Genomic DNA, 19,658 nt, shown 5'->3' with positions numbered 1-19,658 from the left:
ATAAGGCAATAGCACCCCACTCCAGTACTCTTGCCTGGAAAATCCCATGGACGGAGGAGCCTGGTAGGCTGCAGTCCATGGGGTTGCTAAGAGTTGGACGCGACTCAGTGACTTCACTTTTACTTTCACTTTCATGCACTGGAGAAGGAAATGGCAACCCACTCCAGTGTTCTTGCTTGGAGAATCCCAGGACGGCAGAGCCTAGTGGGCTGCCGTCTATGGAGTCACACAGAGTTGGACACGACTGAAGCAACTTAGCAGTAGCATTCTAATACTGGTCTTAAATTAATCTACAAATTAAGTTCCCTATGGATATTAGTACAATTAAAAAACAAAAAAGATCACAGACATGATTCATCTAGTGATGCTTCTAAAAATACCTATGAAAAAATTTAGCTAAAATCTTCTTAAGTTGAAAATTCTTACCATAGAACTGCTGTGCCAATAGAGAACACGTAATTTACCATCTGACTGTTAAAGATAATGAGGCCCTGCTGTGATGAGGATATACCAACAGGGCAGAAATATTTTGAAATTTCTAGGACAAGAATTGCTTTAAGAATATTAACTGGAATTGATTTAAAACTAGGTACAACTCCCCTCTTAAGTATTAAGGAAATGCAGTCAACTAAATATCGGTACCTTGAATCTTTCCAAGTTTTGCTTCCTCTCATGAGGCTTTCTGTCACCATGAAGACAAACACAAGAGAACTGATGTCCCTTTTTATCGGGTCCTAGTAAAAAGCACATTAAAGAGTCAATCTTGGGAAACATTATGCCTAGGAGTATATCCAAAAACCAGCAACATTTAGACTACAATGGTGCGTATAATTCCCTGGAAATCTAAACTCCAACTTGTCATAAAACATGGTTGACACAATTTCTGTCCTAGGTAAAATGCCATTAAAATGAACTCCATGAGCATTAAAACTGATTTGCTTTGCTTTGAAGGACATTTTAAGTAACCTCTCCCAATCTGCAGCAGTGGTTCCTATGTACACCAGGACCTCATCTAACCCATGTAAAGAACCAAAAAGAGATCCTTCTTGAAAGAAGCAAAACAGTCATTATGAAGTTCATGTCCTTACTAAATGGCCACGCCCTCACGCCTAACTTCCTCAAGGTATTCTAAGCAATTTAGTTATCTGCTTTCCTGGCCAAAGCAGATTAGAAGTACCAAACCAGAAGGGAGCAGTGGAATTTTAGAGCCAGGTACAGTGGCAGCAAGTCCTTAAAAAGAAACTCTTCAAGTAGACACAGTCACAAAAACCAGTGCGTCCAGACCAGAGTAGACATGGTCACTAAGTCTTTCAATTTTGCAGTATGTTTGAAAATACAGTAAGTGTTGGGAAAAGATATAAAGTAAAAATTACCATTAACACTGACTATATTTGCTTCACCACATACCTATCCTTCTACCCTTCTATCAACTCACTTTTACATTTTTGACGCATTTCAATGTAAACTGCAGTTATCAGTACACAGTTCAGCAATGCATATCATTAACCAGAGCACAGTATTCGTTTAGGTTTCTTTGTTTTCTCTTGGAGGTTAAAGTTACATACAAGGAAATATACAAATCTTAAGTGTACACTTGCTGAGTTCGTGACAAATGTTTAATTTACACGGCCCAAAGCCCTATCAAGGTACAGAACGTGAATATCATCCATAAAGAACCTTCTTGCCCTTTCCCACCTATCCACACTCCCACCTTCCTGGGAACAACCACTGTTCTGGACTTTTTCCCATCAGACATTAGTTTTGACTCTTCTAGAAAGTCATACAGATGGAATCACACAGCACAAACTCATGTTTAAGAATTCTTTCATTCGGCATAACGCTTCCGAGATGCCACCCATAGTTGCCTCTATCGGCAGCCTATGCCACTTCAGCACTGAGTATCCGCTATTTCACTGAATAAATATTTTGCATTTTGTTCAGCCATTCTCCTACTAATGGCCACCTGGTATACAGTCTGAGGCCATCATGAATAAAGCTGCTGTGGCCATCCTGCACACATCTTTCGTCAATACATGTTTTCACTTATCTTGTCAATACTTGGGAGCTGAACTGAGAGGCCATTAAGACAGCAATGTAAAATTTCAGAAAAAACTGTAAGACCCTTTACATAAGTGCCTGTGCATAACAGTGTATGAGAACTCCCGTTTCTCCATATCCTCATCCAAATTCAGTGTTTTAAGTATTTTTAATCTAGTCATTCTAGTGAGTGTGCTATCTAGTCATTCTAATGAGTGTACTTATCTAGTCATCCTAATGAGTGTACGGTGGTTTTACAGTGTGATTTTATTTTGCATTTCTCTAACAACTGATTATACTGAACATTTTTTCAGGTTGGTTTATATATTTAACATTAATTACAAGGAGCATAAAATTAGAATTATATCTTCATCATAGAGCAAGTATTTTATTATATAGTGACCTTTTTAATTTCAGTAATTTTTGTCTTAAAGTCTATGGCATCCCTATTAATATTTAAATTCCTGTTTTAGCTGACAGATATATGTTTTTTCATTCCCCTTCCCTCCAATCTTCCTGTGTCCTTGGCCATAGTAGTTTTGTTTCCTGTAAACAGCATACAGCTATATATTATGCAGTCTAACAATCTATGCTCTTCATCAAAAGACTTCAATCCACTGAAATACTACAGTTTACTCATATGCTCAGATTTTTTTCACTAGTTCTATTACTCTGTAATTTCTAACTGCTCTGCTTTTTCTCATTCCTCCCCCTTCCTTTCTTACCTTTTTTTAAATTAAGGTTTTTCCTCATTTATCGGTTTAGGAGATATATATCTTATTATATAGTGATTACACTTGAAATTTTAACATTAATCAAAACCTCACCATTCCTCCAAATAATATAAGGGCCTTAGAATGCTGTGATTCATCTTCACTGCAATGAAACTACCTATGTGGAAAACCATCTCATTGTTTTTCCTGGGGCTGATCATATGGGAAAGTGCTGGATAAGCACAGATGCGTACAGTGCAACATCACTGCTTTAAATCCTGGGCATGAACACTACACTGCATCAACGTGGGACTAATAGTCTATTAAGCAAGGAAATGAACACAGTTTATTTCAAGGGAGGAACTATTACCTCCTCCTTGCTGCATAAAATACTGCTCCAAGTTGTCACAGTCGATCTTGGTTCTACAGAAAATAATTGCTTGATCCATCTTGTGTTCCTTGATGGCTCGGACAGCATACTCCCCCTTCAGGATCTTAATAGCTTCAGACCACATCTCTTGAATAACACAACAACAACAAACACAGAATTTCTATCTGAAATTGTCAGGAACACACATAATCACACAGACCTATGGCTTACCTCACCTAAAAATCTCTATTTTAACGCAATTATTATAGACAAAACCAAGCAATAAAAAGATAGGATAAAATGGTGGGAGAATCCACTTGCTCATTTATTTTTCTCTTTTTTATGCCAGTTTATGGGATACCGAAACACCTATAACCATTCCTCAAATAAAAATGTACATGTACACACACATTAACAAGTAAACAGAAATACCCACAACAAAGCTTTGTTCTTACAAAGACCAAAGAACTAATCATATTCTGCCTTGCATTAGTTTTCCTAAATGCTCAGTAAATATTTACTCAATTACTTCAACCCCCTTTAAAAACTAATAAATGGTACTTCCTAAATCAATCTAAACAACAGAAAGTTCATTTTTCACTCTATGAAATAAAAACTTTACATCAAATCTAGTTAGTGACTTCTAAATTGCCATCCTGCAAGTATCTATTTTTCAGTGTGAAGCTGGGCTATAGTTACTCCACAACTATAACCCAATGTATTTCTAAGGTAGCTCTGATTATCTCTAATTGTAGTCAAAACTAAGTAAAACTTTAACAAGGAAAAATATACGAAGCAGTAAAAATTTCATTTTATAAAATGCATTCTCAAACAGTGGGATGATACATTATTTTGACTATCCGTGTGCTCCTCTCCAACTGTACTAGCTGAGCATACATCTTATAAATTTGGAGCTGCACATAAAAATGAGTTCAAAGGAACCCTCTTTAATCAAAATTTCAGATAACTGACCTTTCAGATAACTGACCTTTTAGGTACCTGCCAAAAATCTACCATTGAATCCAACCATGAACAAAATGCAATCTAACACTTGCCAGTGATCCACCTGAGACACGGGACACCAGACCTGCGGCCTAACGGGTTTCAGATCTCTTCTAGGTTCTGTTCTTGAGGCACTAGGCTTCTATCATCGATGGATGTGAATTTGAGCAAACTTTGGGAGACAGCAGAGGACAGAAGAGCCTGGTGTGCTGCAGCCCGTGGGGCCACAAAGGGCTGGTCACAAGTTATCGACTGAACAACAATCCTCAGTTTCATGCTATTATCTTCATGTATCCTTGAATATCACACACCTCTTACAAACTATCTCAACTCTGCATGGAAGTATCTTTATTAAATCAGAATTTAATTTTAGGCTTTTTAAAAATTGATAAATGTTTAATGATATGGAGTTTCAGTATGGGAAGATGAAGAAGTACTGGAGACGGATGGTGGCGATGGCTGCAGAGTAGGCATGGACTCAATGCTATTGAATTGTAACTTCAAAATGATTGAAATGGTCAATTTTATGCTATGCCTATTTTACTACACACACAAAAGAATCAAAAACCCATTTGAGGATCTTTTCTGTGTCTTTCACAGGGTCGTACCTAACAACGTCACTTTGTTACTCAATTGCCAGACAGGAAAAATCTACGTGTAATTTCTCTTGGAATTCAGGGCTAAAATACAACCCGTAGCCAGCGAAGTTCACTGGTTTCCTGGAAAAATTAGACTTCTATAATCCAAAATTTTTGTATTTTATATGCCAGGAAACTAATATCTTAAATTCAGTGATTAATACTTCTACAAATTGACTGGTATGAGCTTTCCCCCATTTTTAAGTTATTTCTGTTCTTTATTTTCCTATTTCCTGTTCCTTCATGAGAGCAGACCGAGCAGAAATTCAGCAAAGCAGATCAGTTCAAATCTTCCCTCACACAATTTTATTGATTCTTCTAACTTACCTGGACTGTTAGCACCAGGTCTTGTGTTATCTTTCGCATGAACTTCATCAGTCTATCAAAAGAAAAAGATGAAAAAGAAGTGGGGAAGGGTTAAGTGATGATTCAGAACAGGCGTCTTTTTTTAAAGGGAGAACTGGATCTAACTCTAGATTCCATTTCGGACATATATCTTTATCATCTATAGGCAAAACCATTCTTCAGATTCAGAAAAACTCTTCTTAATTATAGGTCTAAGGCTAATCAATTTTAAATATAATAATAAAAACACAAAGGTGGTTTTTAGAACACTGTGTATTTACAGTAAGCATACCCTTATTATATTAATATAAATCTAACAACAGTGAAATAAGTGAGAAGATGGACTCAGGAAATTGGTATTTAGGAAAATAAGGCATATCAAGAAGAATAAAAATACTACTAAAAAAGGAAATTACTGTGTAAGAAGTTACACAGGCAATATATTTTATATATTTATAAAAATTATAACAAGGAAGATGGCTCATAGAAGTAACTTTATATGTGGAAAAAAGTAAAGCATGAGCCCATCATTTATTCCATCCCTTATAGACCTAAACTTTTCTGGCAATATGCCAAACTTCTCAAAGGTCCAGTGTCCAGCTGCTTTAAGCATCACAGGGAGCTCACGGGTAAACTCGTTTATGAATGCTTTACGCTCTACAAATGTGCACGCTGCAGAGAACTTACCCTAATGTGGCTTTTCCCAAGCCTTTCCCAGAGCCTGTCAGTTTTGGGGTTCACTGGGACAACAACGTGGTGCACAGTATCTGGAACGGAATCCTCTCCTTTCAAATCGACCCACGTGGGAAAGTGCATGATCTTCTCAGACAGTTTCTTCACATCAAAAGAATGCAAAGTGGCTGAGCACACAATCACCTAAGACAGAAAAAATAGTATTTAGATAAACTTTTCCTTTAGAGCGACGATAATGAATCCAGCATATGAATACAGACGTGGGGCACGAGGTCGACTAGGCCTGGAATCTAACACAAGTTCAATATCTGACTCTGCAGCGACAATCAGTGATGCGACTCTGGGTGGGTTAACCTCTGAGCTCCAGCCCCCTCACTGCCACAGAATCACACTACCTAGTCCTCAAGGCCCTATAAAAGCTAAGATAAATGAAAAGGTTTTTAAAAATCTAAAACCATAAGGTACTATTTATCTCCTCCCAAAAGTTTCTACCTCTAGAATTCTTCCTAAGAAAACAGAATGAGAAAGAGTAATATTTTAAGAATTACTAAGGAAGCAACTGTTTTGCAACAGCTCAAGACATTTTTCCTTCAAAAAGGAAGGAGTGCTCAGAATCTTGAATATAAACCCTACACTCTCTGTAGAAAAAGGAACAAAAAAAAAACTAATAATTTTTTACTATAGTCTTCTGTTACACTTAAGTAATGTCCTCAAACCTTATTTCTAAGAGCAGCTCATAAGACTGTTCCTTTGTGCATACTATTTAATCAGGTAAGAAAGAAAATGTTTTATGTAGTAGTTAACCGGAAGACACTAAAATGAGAATGTAACAAAAAAGTAAGCATTAGTACATAACAAATGTCTACATGTGTTTGAAAATGCATTAGTTATTGTATACCTGAAGTCTTTTTCCATCGGAGGTAATCTGAGGAATCTGATTGTGAATCCTATTGATAAAATCAGAGTAACCTTGAGAAAGAAGCCCATCCTATAGCAGAAGCAAAAAAAAAAGCATTAGGTTTTAAACTAGTATCTAAATCTTTTCTAAATCAATCGCAAAACAAAAGACATGGAAACTAATTCATACATATCTCCATACTTTCAAAATAATTATTTTCTATTGAATACTGAAAGAGTTAAATAAATTCAACTTTAAAGCCCATGTGACTATAATATGAAAAAAACCTGATAATTTATAACTGAGAAATCATACTCTGGTACTCTAAAATGAACATGAGAGTTAATAGCTCCCACCACATCTCCTTAAGAATATGACTTTAACATGACAAAACAAAACCTTCAATGTTGAAAAGCTACTTCATCTTGAAAATAATTTGGAAATATATCTCAAGAGCCCAAAACACATAAACGCAATTTGAAACGTTAAAAAAAAGGAAATGTACAAACAAGATAATTATTTGGAGTAGAAAACAAACTTACATATCTAATAATGAGGGTGGTTAGATAAACCATGAAGTATGCACGTAAGAGACCATTAGGCAGCCTTTAAAAACTGTTCATGAATAATGACATGAAATACTTATGTACCATTAAAAAAAAAAAAGATTTCCTAGATTCCACATAGCCTGACTACAATTGCATAAAACAGTCTTTACTATAAATATAAGGAGTGAATGGAAATACAACAAACTGGTAACGATATTTCTCTCTCAGTATTAGGATCATGATTGAATTGTATTTTTTCTTCAAGTCACACATTTCATCTCCAAAAACATAAAATTTTTTTCTTTTAAAGCATGAGTAGATTTTAACGTACAGCTTCATCCAGGACCAGGAATCTGACTTGGGATAAGTTCAGCTTTCCTGTAGACACCAAATCATCCAGTCTTCCTGGAGTGCCAACGACAATATCGACCTAAAAAATACACCAAAACAGCACCTTATGAAACTTAAAGGACTATTGCAATCACCTTAGAACAGCAACCAACAATGGCCTACTAACAATAAAAACATGCATACTGAAGTAGTCACAGTCAACTACAAATCTGATGGGAGTTCTAGATACTGCTGAAACGTTAAATTTGTATCTGGTTTGAAATTAGTGTGATGACTTTGGCAACTGATTTTAACATTTTAAACTGTTATATACAGTTTAATTATAGCAACTCTGAAATTAAACCAGGATCCAAACCCCAATTCCACTATGATCCACTGTGTAATCTTATCTAATTTAATCTCTTCTAGTTTCCATTTTCTCATTCCCAGGTGGCGCTAGTGGTGTGAACAGAAACATGGGCTTTGAAGTAAGCTCTACCTGTAAGTTGTAAGATCTGGGGCAAATGACTTAATATTTGGTAAAAGTTCTTTTCCTAATCCGTAAAAACGGAGAAAAGAACCATCATAAGGCCTATTGTTGGAACTGCATAAGAAAATGTGTAGAATGCATTTAACAGAGCCTGGCCCATTTTTAGAAAGTACCCAAAAGGGGATAAATATTTTTAAAGTGTGCACAGAATGTATGTGTGTGAACACAATAAGGTATTATATAGAATCATTCAATAAATTAAGACAATTCAAAACTTCTCTTTACCAACAGGGATAAAAAATCATTTCTATTGTTTTTCACTTGTTTTCTCCAGTCCAGATTAAAATCGTAACCATCTCAAACAAATTTATCACTGTAGTCTCATTACTTTAATACTTCACCCCATGAAAAACTGAGAGTACTGTGCTGAAAAGACTTTTAATTTGATCCACTAGAAGGCATTTATAGCCCCATAAAAATGAAAGTCATTGCTGAAGCTACTGTTCCAACTGTGTTGATAACTATAGTCAAGTCTCAGTTCAATCTAGAAAATAGTTTCTGAAAATATGGAGATAAAACCATTCAACGTATAAAAACAACGCACTATGTGCCAAGTACTGTGCTATATACACAGCAGTGAATACAAAACCACTCTGCGTCCGTGTGTACTGTCTCTTTACAAAGGATGCTAACCCACCATGCAAGTTTCCTCCCTCCTCAATTTCAGTAGGTAGTCAGCATGAAAATGGACACCAGGTCTCTCAGGTTCAAAATAAAAAAAGTCAAATTGGAAAAGCCTGCAAGAAATATTTATATAACGTGGATAACAGCACCAAGCACCTCTTCAAGCCTAACTGCATCCGTTGCATAATTCTGCAACTTTAAGAAATTTTATAAATTAAGTAGTTCTATTCTCTGACTCCAGAGCTGACTTCTGGCCCCAGGGTAAGACAGAACACAGGGTTGAGGGCAAGCCAGAGGGCAGTGGGAGATAATAGAGGCCAAGGAGGTAAGATGGAAAGAAGAGCAGAAAGAGAATATATCACAAATTCTCTAAGTAGAAAGGACCTGAGTCCTAACAAGAAAGCTGTGGAATAACACTGCCTTTACTTTGCCATCAGCTGCAGCCAGTACCAAATTTTAGATCTAACTGGCAAAAGCAGATATAATTCCCTAAAAGCTCTGTAGCTGGAAAATATAAGAAAATCACTTATGGGGAAAATAAATTAGGATGTGAGGAACCAAGATAGGGAATGAACATATTAAATCTTTCTTAGAACCACTAAAACATGACCCATCAAGTAAGAACATATCAAAGCAACATTACTATCTTAGAACAATAGTAAGTACAGTAATATGATTCCTTGCCTCTAATAGGCCATACTAGGTCAAATCAAAACCATTCAGCATAAAATTTCATTTGACAACAGCAACAACGAATTAAGAGGGAGAGCATATTTGCTCACCATGACTCAGTAGCAGGCTGTTTAAATTAAGTGATAAAATATTTAGGAAAGGAATGGAAGAGAACTTTGTAAGGAGAAAGTTACCTCATACATACAAAATATTCTTATGAAGTTCTACCTGTATTTGAATGGATGAACAATTCAGTTGCCCAAACGTCCTCCCCAGTAAGGAGACTCACGGTCCTAGCTTCGTCCTTGGTAACTGCACAGCCTTTAAGACAGACCTGAATTCGTCTCCCTCCCACTGGAACCACCACCGCACCACCCCTCAGCCTCCAAGGATCACTGCTAATACTTCTACCTTCTCTGCAATCCACCTTATCTCCATTTCTATTTTTCACTCCAATTTCCTCTTTCTCAGCTATCCCCAGAGAAAATGACTCTTTAATGCATGAAAATGGGAAGGAATTTTCAGGTGCTCAAAAGATAAACCGAAAGAATTCATGTATGTTGGAATTTTGCATGAGGTGTTTGGAAGAGACTGCTGCACTATATACTTTTGGGAAAAGAAAAGGTATACTTGTAAGATGTTTTTGAACATACATATACTCTTGTGATCTTGTTTTCATTTCAGCCTCATTTTTCTTGAAACACAACAGAACTATATCGTCAAAATAACAACACATAATGTTACTTTAAAAGTACAACTTACCCCATTATCCAAAACAGAGAGCTGATCCCGTGCTGCGACACCTCCTATTATCAGAAGCTCCCTGAAATGAATGAATACCGGAATAATAATGTAGAGAAAGATTAAAGCCTGCTTTTTACCCCCCTGCCAATTCTGAGGAGGTACATATTCAAATTGAATAACTGAGACAGAATCTGTAATAAAAGTCTAGAGAAGGAAAGAAACAAGGCCTTTCATTTGCAGAAGCTAATAAAATGTTAATGAATGGTAAAGTGAGGAGAATGTGAAACCTTAGAACCCAGGAAACAGCAGTCCTCATCTATGCTTCTTCCTCTATTAGGATAACTCCAGGCGCCCCGAAATCAGATTTCAATGAACCTTTATAGACACATGTGGATGCATGCGTATAAAATATACACTCACATAGATTCTTAAAAGTGGCCTCCAGGTCAGTAACTAAAAACTGGGGGATGGGGTAAAAGGAGGCTTTTCACAGAATATCCTTTTGTGTTTGAATTTTTCTCACTCCAGATAATAATACTTCCAAAAATATGTTTAGATCGAAAGACAGCCTTATGCCAAGATTATTAATTCAATGCGGGGAAAGAATAGACTTTTCCGCAAATGGAGCGAGAACAAACGGATATGCATGAGCGAAAGAATGAAGTTAAACCTCGTTCTCAGGCCACACACAAAAATTAGTGCAGCATGAATCACAGAGCTAAACACGGATATAAGATCTAAAACTATAACATTCTTGGGGAAAAAACCCGCAAATTTTCATGATCTTAGGTTAGGCATAGTCCCTTAAAACACCAAAAAAATAAACAAGCAAACAAGCAACAAATGAAAAAGTAAACTTGACCTCATTAATATTAAACACTTTTATACTTCAAAGGACACTACCCAGAGAGTGAAAAAGCCCACAGAATGAGAGAAAATACATGTAAATTATATATATCTAACCATAAGACTACATATATCTTATATATACATATGTACATGTATCATATATATCTTACAACTCAATAATAAAAAGACAAATAACCCAACTGAAAAATGGGCAAAGGATCTGAACGGATGTTACAAATGGCTGGTAAGCACATGAAAAGATGTTCAACAAGATTAGCTAGTAGGGGAATACAAACCAAAACCACGGTTAGGTACCACTGCACACCCATTAGGAAGGCTGTAACTGTAAAGACAGACAATAAGGAGAGGATGTGGAGAAACTGGAACGCTCACACGTTACTAGTAGGAGTGCAGAATAGTGCTGTACCTTCGGAAAACAGTCAGGAGCACCTGAAGATGTTAAACAAGAAGCTACTACGTGAGCCAGCAGTTCCACAGCTGGGCATATACCCAGGAGAAACAGAAATGTGTGTCCACACAAGACTCTGTACACTAATGCTCACAGCACAGTAACCAAAAAGTGGAAACACCACAAACATCCATGAAGCCATGAATGGATTAATTAAAAATGTGGTATATGCGTACAATGGAATACTTCCTGAAAATAAAAAGGAGTTAAGTACTAATACACATGATAACGCTGATGAACCTTACAGACATTACAGTACGTGAGAGCAGCCAATCCAAAAAAACACATATTATTTGATTCCATTTATATATAATAAGATGTCCAAAAAAGGCAACTGATAGATGGAAATCAGTGCCTGCCCAAGGACAGGAAGGTTAGAGGGAAATGGGAGTGACTGCTAATAGGCAGCATTTCTTTTAAGGGTGATGAAAATGCCCTAAAGTTGGCTTTGATGGTTGCACAACTGTGTGCATATAAGAGAAGTTAAAATAATCTGTGCATTTTAAAAAGTGAATTGTATGATATGTTGATTATATCTCATCATGTGCATGCTCAGTAGCTCTGCTGTGTCCAACCACATGGACTGTAACCCGCCAGGCTCCTCTATCCTTGGGATTTCCCAGGCAAGAACACTGGAGTGTGTTGCCATTTCCTTCTCCAGGGGATCTTCCCAACCAGGGACCAAACCTGCATCTCCTACATTGGCAGGCGATTCTTTACCACTGAGACACCTGGGAAGCCCATATCTCACTACAGCTATTCACAAAAATATTGTCTCTTTTTTATAAGTAGCCTACAAAATTACTTCCTGAGTTGGCCAGGCAACTTTTGATCATTCATTTAAAAAATACCAGAAAATAAAGAGAAGGTGTCAACACTTGAGTCTCATAAATTCTATGACAGATTTAAAAAATGGCTTTATGGTTGCCTTCTGCCATCTTAAGCGATTCAGATAGTAAGAACGAAAAACCAAAAAGCCTTCTATTCTGTGCAAGTCTATTACCTTGGCACGTCCCTAACCACCTACCACTCTAGAGCCATTACGTTTCCTAAATCTGGTAACGCCAGATGCCAAACTGGCTCCTTAAGGATCACCTGGAAGACATGCCATTCTTCCTTAAAAACCAAACAAACAAAAGAGCTCTAATTCTTATTTTCTGGAAATGATTCCGTATACCCAGAGGAGAGATCAATAAATTTGTAGTTTCAAATAAGGTCCTTAACTTCTGGGTTCGGTAACTACGGTTCTAAATCTATCATTTCTTTTACGAACCTTTACTCTTATCTACCTTTCTAATCAGATATATTTATGTCTGCAAATTTAGCAGAAGAAAACTACACATAACGTAACAATCTATGCTTGTGAGCAGAGCACTGCAGGGCTGAGGAATGTAAAGACCAGCCCCTGCCTTAAGGAGTGTAAAACTGAGCTGGGACGAGTAAAATGACGCACATTTAAGACCAGAACGCTAACATGACCGTGTGTACGGATTACAGGGAAGCAAATGCAGTCAGCTGTCTCCGAGGAGGGAGAAAGGACTGGGCTGGTACTGATACATTAGCTTCCCAGAAAGAACCAGGACTTGAGCTGGGTCTTCAAACAAGGGAAAGGTTCAATAGAACTGAACCTCTCATTTCAATAAATACTGAAATGAGAAACACACCACTTGATCATCTTAACAAATAAACTGATCTTATTATCCATCTTCCCTTCCAGGCTTTGTCCAGATGCACGTTAATCTTTACCCATAATTAGAGCGCAAAAATCAACCTATATAAGCATGTTATGTTCTTCCAAAAACACTCCTCTGGGAAGAGTTCCGAACCCCTGATACTAGGCAGGTGCTCTGGAAATGTCCTCTTGTGTGACACCCTCTGTGGTGGCCTCAAGGCATTTCGTCACATTACTGCTGCGTTGTTACTCTCCCTACCGCTCTGTCTCGACTTCTGCACACAATTCTATAAAAGCAAAGACGAATTCTCAATTATACCCTAGTCCCTAACCTAAGTCTTCACACCTTAGGTAGGTATTCAGAGAGTTACTAAAAGAATGAACCGCATCAATCCTCAAGACAAAATTACAAATTATTTTACTGAAAAAGTTTTACTAAGTATAAATTTATCCCTGAATAAGCTTAACTTATAAGACAGATTAATATTTAAAAGATGTGCCTACGGGACATCAATAATTCAAAGTTTCTGAAGCTAGATCGTGGGGATGGTTGCACAACCTCGTGACCATATACTAAAAACCACTGAACTGTATACTTTAAATAGTGAATTTTAACAGTGAATGTGAATTATATTTCAGTAAGAAAAGGTAATAAAAGCAAAATTAATAAAAATCAACTGACAGATGTTATGTATGGTATGACTTTCCTGGTATTGAGAAGGTATGGTATGGCTTTTCTGGGATTGAAAGGGACTGTTACTGAGCCAGAAGCTCCCCAAGCTCACTAGACTTGTGGTCTCCCCGCCAGAAGCAGAAAGAACCCCCCAACTAGAGCGACCAGCCTGATGCCCACAGGCAAGGTGGTCACCACTGTGAGACAGGCAAGAGTTAACCTCACCAAGTCAGGTTTAACAACACGTGAGACACAGTGATACATTATCTATGCAAGTGAAGTGATGAAGCTAAAATTAATGAAAAGGACCTTTAATGAGTTTTTACTCTGATTCTATTTTGCAAATTATGACTCTTTATGTAAGAGACACAGGAAAAATCTCAATTTACTTTTTGGACTCTAAAATCACTGTGGAAGGGGACTGTAGACATGAAATTAAGAGACACCTGCTCCTTGGAAGAAAAGCAATGACAGACCTAGACAGCATATTGAAAAGCAGAAACATTACTTTGCCTACAAAGGCGCATATGGTCAAAGCTATGGTTTTTCCAGTAGTCATGTACAGATGTGAAAGCTGGACAATAAAAAAGGCTAAGCACCGAAGAACTGAAGCCTTCAAACTGTGGTGTTGCAGAAGACTCTTGAGAGTCCTTTGGACTGCAAGGAGAACCAACCAGTCAAATCCTAAAGGAAATCAACCCTGAATATTCACTGGAAGGACTGATGCTGAAGCTGAAGCTCCAATACTTTGGCCCCCGGATGTGAAGAACTGACTCACTGGAATAGACCATGACGCTGGGAAAAATTGAAGGCGGGAGGAGAAGGGGACGATAGAGGATGAAATGGTTGGATGGCATCACCAATTCAACAGACATGAGTGCGAATAAACTCTGGGAGATGGTGAAGGACAGGGAAGCCTGGTGTGCTCCAGTCCCTGGGGTTGCAAAGAGTTGGACATGAATGAGAGACTGAACGACACCACCACTTTTTTTAAACTGAACTCTTCTCACTTAAACAGGACTTTTATATGGAAACTGTTACTATCTATCAAAATCAAATATATTTACACACGCATCCACGTGCATATTACACTTCCCTGGTGGCTCAGGCGGAAAAGCGTCTGTCTACAATGCGGGAGACCTGGGCTCGAGCCCTGGGTTGGGAAGATCCCCTGGAGAAGGAAATGGCAATCCACCCCAGTACTGCTGCCTGGAAAATCCCATGGACAGAGGAGCCTGGTATGCTACAGTTTATGGGGTCGCAAAGAGTCGGACATGACTGAGCGACTCCACTTCACTTCCACGTGCATATGTACACGCCCTGCATTTCTCCCTTGGTTTTCCTACTTTACTCTTCTTCCAAAACGTCTCAGGTCTAAAGACAACAGGCGTTTGAGCACAAGAGGACTCCTTACCTTAACTTAGGATTATCGATGTATTTCTTAAACTGCTTGACGTTATTCAGAGTTTGTTCAGCCAACTCCCGGGAAGGCTCGACGATAAGAGCTTTTGGAGCATTGGGGAGAAACTTTGTTTGTGCCACCTGCGCGTTACCTAAACAGAATGAAGAAGATTGGGGTACATCTCAGGATATTTCTGTTTTTAAGACGACAAGCGCAAATATTCCACCATCAAAATCTCAGAAACAACTGTCAGGCAATATAGATGGCAGTCGAACAAAACATAGATTCCTAAAATGAACTACAGCTTCTTTAAAACTAGCTGAAGTAATTTTAATTGATCAAGCAATTTTAATTGAGCATACGCTTTGTGACAAATAGGCTTCCCTGGTGGCTCAGACAGTAAAGCATCTGCCTGCAATGTGGGAGACCTGGGTTCGATCCCTGGGTCGGGAAGATCCTCTGAAGAACTGGCAACCCACTCCAGTACACCTTGCCTGGAAAATCCCATGGACGGAGGAGCCTGGTATGCTACAGTCCATGGGGTCGCAAAGAGTCAGACGCAACTGAGCGACTTCACTTTCCTTTCCTTTGTGATAAATGAGCTTTGAGATGTATTGAGCTTAAATAACTGAGGCAGACTAGGCGGCACAATGTTTAGAGTATGCGCTCAGGAGTCAGACGGCTTGTATTTGAATTTAGTTCCACCTCTTACTTATCCTATGACCTCAGTCAAGTCCCTATTCCTCAAGTTCTTTGTCTGTAAAAATACCTTACAGGGTTGTTGCGAAGACTAAATAACACCGGTGACACCTAGCACAGCGCCATGGCATTTAATAAGCACACACCCTGTAAATCCGAGACACCATCGTCATCATTACGATCAGTTTCCCCCAAATGCCCGGCCTGAAACCAGTACTTGGGAGTTTATGAATTGGGTTCTGACCCTGGATTCTGCTGATGTGTTCAATAAACAAGAGAGACTAAACCAGCCAAGGAGAACCTGGACCTCACTGCGAGAAGCCTCGGTCACTGGAGTTCTCACCACACCCCCTTCTTGAAACCCTCAGCCCCTGGGGTGCAGTACCTACCTGTGTGCTGCGACTTGACAACGAAACCCTCCGGCGCCTTGGAAAGGGCAACGAAACCGTCTTTCGGTGGAAACTTGAATTCTTCTTCCCCAAAGTTAAATTTGAGTTCCGCGTTCTAGCATTGAATAAAGGAGAAAATGGTGACTCTGAACTGAAGAGCAAACTAACCACGATGAAATGATGAAGATCAGATTCGCTTGTAGTCACAGCAACATATCTCTAATTACCTTCAAAACACAGGCAGGAAACAGGGCTTGGTTCTTCATATGTGGTGGTATTTCAAATGCCAGACCAAGATCTTTGCCTTAAAAAAACAAAGAGAGAGAGAGAGAGAGAGATACAGAAAATGAATCGAAACAACCAGAAAAGGACCGCCACATGCTCACACCGTCAAATCTACCAGCCTATTTGTACTGACGTTGCCCCTCCTGGTTCTGGCATTAACTGTGCTGCCTAATACCACCTTCTCAGAGAAGCCTCCTCTGACCAACCCCAGGCCATCACCTTCCATTCCCTCACCCAGACTCACATACCCTTTCAGTGCCCACTGCTCCCTCCTAACATATCACAGATTTGTCTGCCTCCCCCACCAGTAGGCAAAGCCCACAGAACTGTACGTAAATGTGTCTCCTCCCTTTTCTGCTGCATCTCCAGAACCTACCAGCCTGCCTGACACATGGCAAATGTTCAGTCAGCATTTGTCTAAAAGAAAGGTAAGGAGGAAGGGAAAGAGGACTGAAGACAGTGAGGGGATTTTAAAAATCACGAATACTGAATATCATATATATTCTCCAACAAAACAACCCATAGACAGCTTACCGTTTTTGGAGAATTTGACGTGGCCTTTATCTATATCTAGGTAACATCCAATGGTATCATGCATAGTGAATTCCTAGAAAACCAGAAAGTCAAGTACTATTAACAAAAAGCAAAATTGAAAATAAGGTTAAAAGTTCAAATATAGTTGCATCCAAAGTAAGTGCTACTATTGCATAATAATTACTTAAAATTCTAATGCAGATGTTAAAAGTGCCTACTCTAGCACATCACATATAATAAAAGCATCGGACACGCTTCTTAGAATCCACATGATATTAAGGCTCATCCACGTTACTACAGACACAGGTTACCAGAACAAGTGTATTTAGATATAATTCAGAAGAAGAAATGAACACCCCAAGCATTAAAGTCAAAGCTCAAATCAAAATGGGGTGAATACAAAGAAACTATGGAGGGGCTAATGAATGGTACAAATGACAAGTAGTTTTTTTTTCATTTTGTATCATTTCTTCACTGCAGTCCAAAACTGAACTTTCTGTGGAAAATGTTCAGAAAATTCACTTGAACTTGACAATCGTTTCTATACCCTCAGTCATGTCACAAGTGATCAAGTATGCAAAAAACGTACTAAGCTACAATTGAGTCATCAAAGACAACTTACCTCTCCATAATTATCAAACTGCTTGTTGTGGGATTTCTTCCCTGTTCCACCAAAGCCAAATCCAAACTTGTCAGTACCTAGATTTTAAAAGTATTTTATAAATGTGGGAAGAAAGAGTATAAAGTGAAAAGCACCATACAAGCAGCTTAAAAGCTGAAGATAATCTGAAGCATCTACAAGTACTGTGTGGTATGTATTAATGAAGACTAACTTTACTGACTTTACTCTTACCCTCAACGTCATTCCTCATGATTTTATAATGTTACAATATCTATTTTTTGGGACTTCAAATCTTTCTTGGAATGAGGTAGGGATAGGTAAATAATATTATTTCTATGTCTCTAAATATAAACTCTGTATGGTTAAGTTTATTATTCCACTCCCCACTAAAATAAAACGTTAAAAACTCACCAATGGAAATCAATAAACTCAGTTTATTTAGAAATACTTACCGAGGTCTAGGCATGCTTGCATGGTAGACCACCCAACTCTGCACAACCCTTGGTCATGACAGGATACCTCATAGTAGTGCTTCCCTACAGGGGCAAAATACTTTTGAGATTTATATAAATCGTACACATATGATTCATTTACCATGCAGCCACTTTTCCATTTAGACATGAATCTGAGCAAACTCTGGGAGAGAGTGAAGGGCAAGGGAGACTGGAGTACTGCAGTCCATCCGGTCACAGAGACTCAAGACGCTACTGAGCAGCTGAACAACAACCCTTTTCCACTGTTTCTGAATTATATTTTATATGTTCCAGATGAAGACTTGTAGATCTTTTTGCAACATTAAAAATCTTTTCCGATCCTCACTTTAAAGCTACTTTAAAGAAAGTTCATGTACTAATACATCTCCCCAAAAGTTTGTAGGAGCACAAATGTTGTTTAATACCTTTCGTTAAGCCTTTGGTGGCTCTGCATCCATGCCATTCCTTTACTTCTCTGCTCTGACAACAAAGACCATCTGACCCAATTGCTGGATTTGAGAAAAACACAGAAAACCATGTCAGTAGAGATGATGTAAATCACGCACTCTGAAAGAAGTATCGTTCAGTCTCACTAATAAGATAAATTTTCGCTTGTTGCAATGTTCTAGGGACTAAGAGCTGCTGATTCCTGAAGGACAGCAGCATGTTCTGTATGAGTAACTACCCCCATTCAGCCCCTGGAGGACCATGCTAAAAGTCGGGGACTAGTTTCTTTACTGTGACCTGTTGACCTGGACAGCATTTTACCACAACAAAAAGGAATCAACACAGTACCTAAACCGACTTGCACTAAAGCCAGCTGCACCACCAACACTTATTTAGACAACTATTCTCTAGAGTCCCTTAAAGAAATGGATACTAAGGACGATACCTGTTGCTGATTTTATGCTGAATATAGTCCTACACTAAAAGGAAAAGAGAAGCTGTCCCTGGCTTGTTCCCTAATCTGTGGATCCAGCAATCACAAAGAGAAAGCAAGGAAAGTCTGAATAAATAACCCTGTGGCTGTTATTTGCTAATACAGGACACTCAGACATGATGTTCTATATTCTATATCACAGTCAGTCATAGCACTAATTGGTGCTTTTCGGCTTTAAGTAAAGCATTTGGCCTTTATCTGTACTAGAAATGGCAACTTTTGTCCTAGTTTGGGCTTGCAAATTATACCTGGCACCTGACTATAGAAGAAATTTTTTGAAAAAGCATCTCATCACAAATTTTCCTTCACTTATCAGAAACTACACTATCTATTCAAAGTATAAATTCTCATGAGTACATCATATAAACCTCTGAATTTTTCAAAAGTTCTCTGACAATGGTAAATCTTAAAAATTTTTGTATTTAAAATTCTTTATGCCTACATACATAGTTATACTAGATACCACATGGTGAAGAGCAGCATTGGG

General features: G+C 38.3%; 1 protein-coding gene across 1 annotated transcript in view; it reads right to left on the bottom strand.

The window, feature by feature from the left end:
- Window positions 1-19,658, bottom strand: part of DDX1 (DEAD-box helicase 1) — a 31,167-nt gene that overhangs the window by 3,515 nt on the left and 7,994 nt on the right. The window contains exons 7-20 of the mRNA XM_004005694.5: window positions 18,657-18,740; window positions 18,211-18,294; window positions 17,759-17,835; window positions 17,137-17,209; window positions 16,545-16,621; window positions 16,318-16,432; window positions 15,242-15,380; window positions 10,183-10,243; window positions 7,576-7,674; window positions 6,697-6,786; window positions 5,793-5,981; window positions 5,088-5,139; window positions 3,121-3,267; window positions 643-734 (exon numbers count right to left, since the gene is read on the bottom strand). Of these exons, the coding sequence (XP_004005743.1) occupies window positions 643-734; window positions 3,121-3,267; window positions 5,088-5,139; window positions 5,793-5,981; window positions 6,697-6,786; window positions 7,576-7,674; window positions 10,183-10,243; window positions 15,242-15,380; window positions 16,318-16,432; window positions 16,545-16,621; window positions 17,137-17,209; window positions 17,759-17,835; window positions 18,211-18,294; window positions 18,657-18,740 (1,379 nt within the window). The remainder of the gene's footprint in view (window positions 1-642; window positions 735-3,120; window positions 3,268-5,087; window positions 5,140-5,792; window positions 5,982-6,696; window positions 6,787-7,575; window positions 7,675-10,182; window positions 10,244-15,241; window positions 15,381-16,317; window positions 16,433-16,544; window positions 16,622-17,136; window positions 17,210-17,758; window positions 17,836-18,210; window positions 18,295-18,656; window positions 18,741-19,658) is intronic.

Source organism: Ovis aries, chromosome 3 (genome assembly GCF_016772045.2).
Source record: "Ovis aries strain OAR_USU_Benz2616 breed Rambouillet chromosome 3, ARS-UI_Ramb_v3.0, whole genome shotgun sequence".
Classification (NCBI taxonomy): domain Eukaryota; kingdom Metazoa; phylum Chordata; class Mammalia; order Artiodactyla; family Bovidae; genus Ovis; species Ovis aries.
Note: the sequence above shows the minus strand (reverse complement) of the source record. Positions and strands in the feature narration are given on the sequence as shown.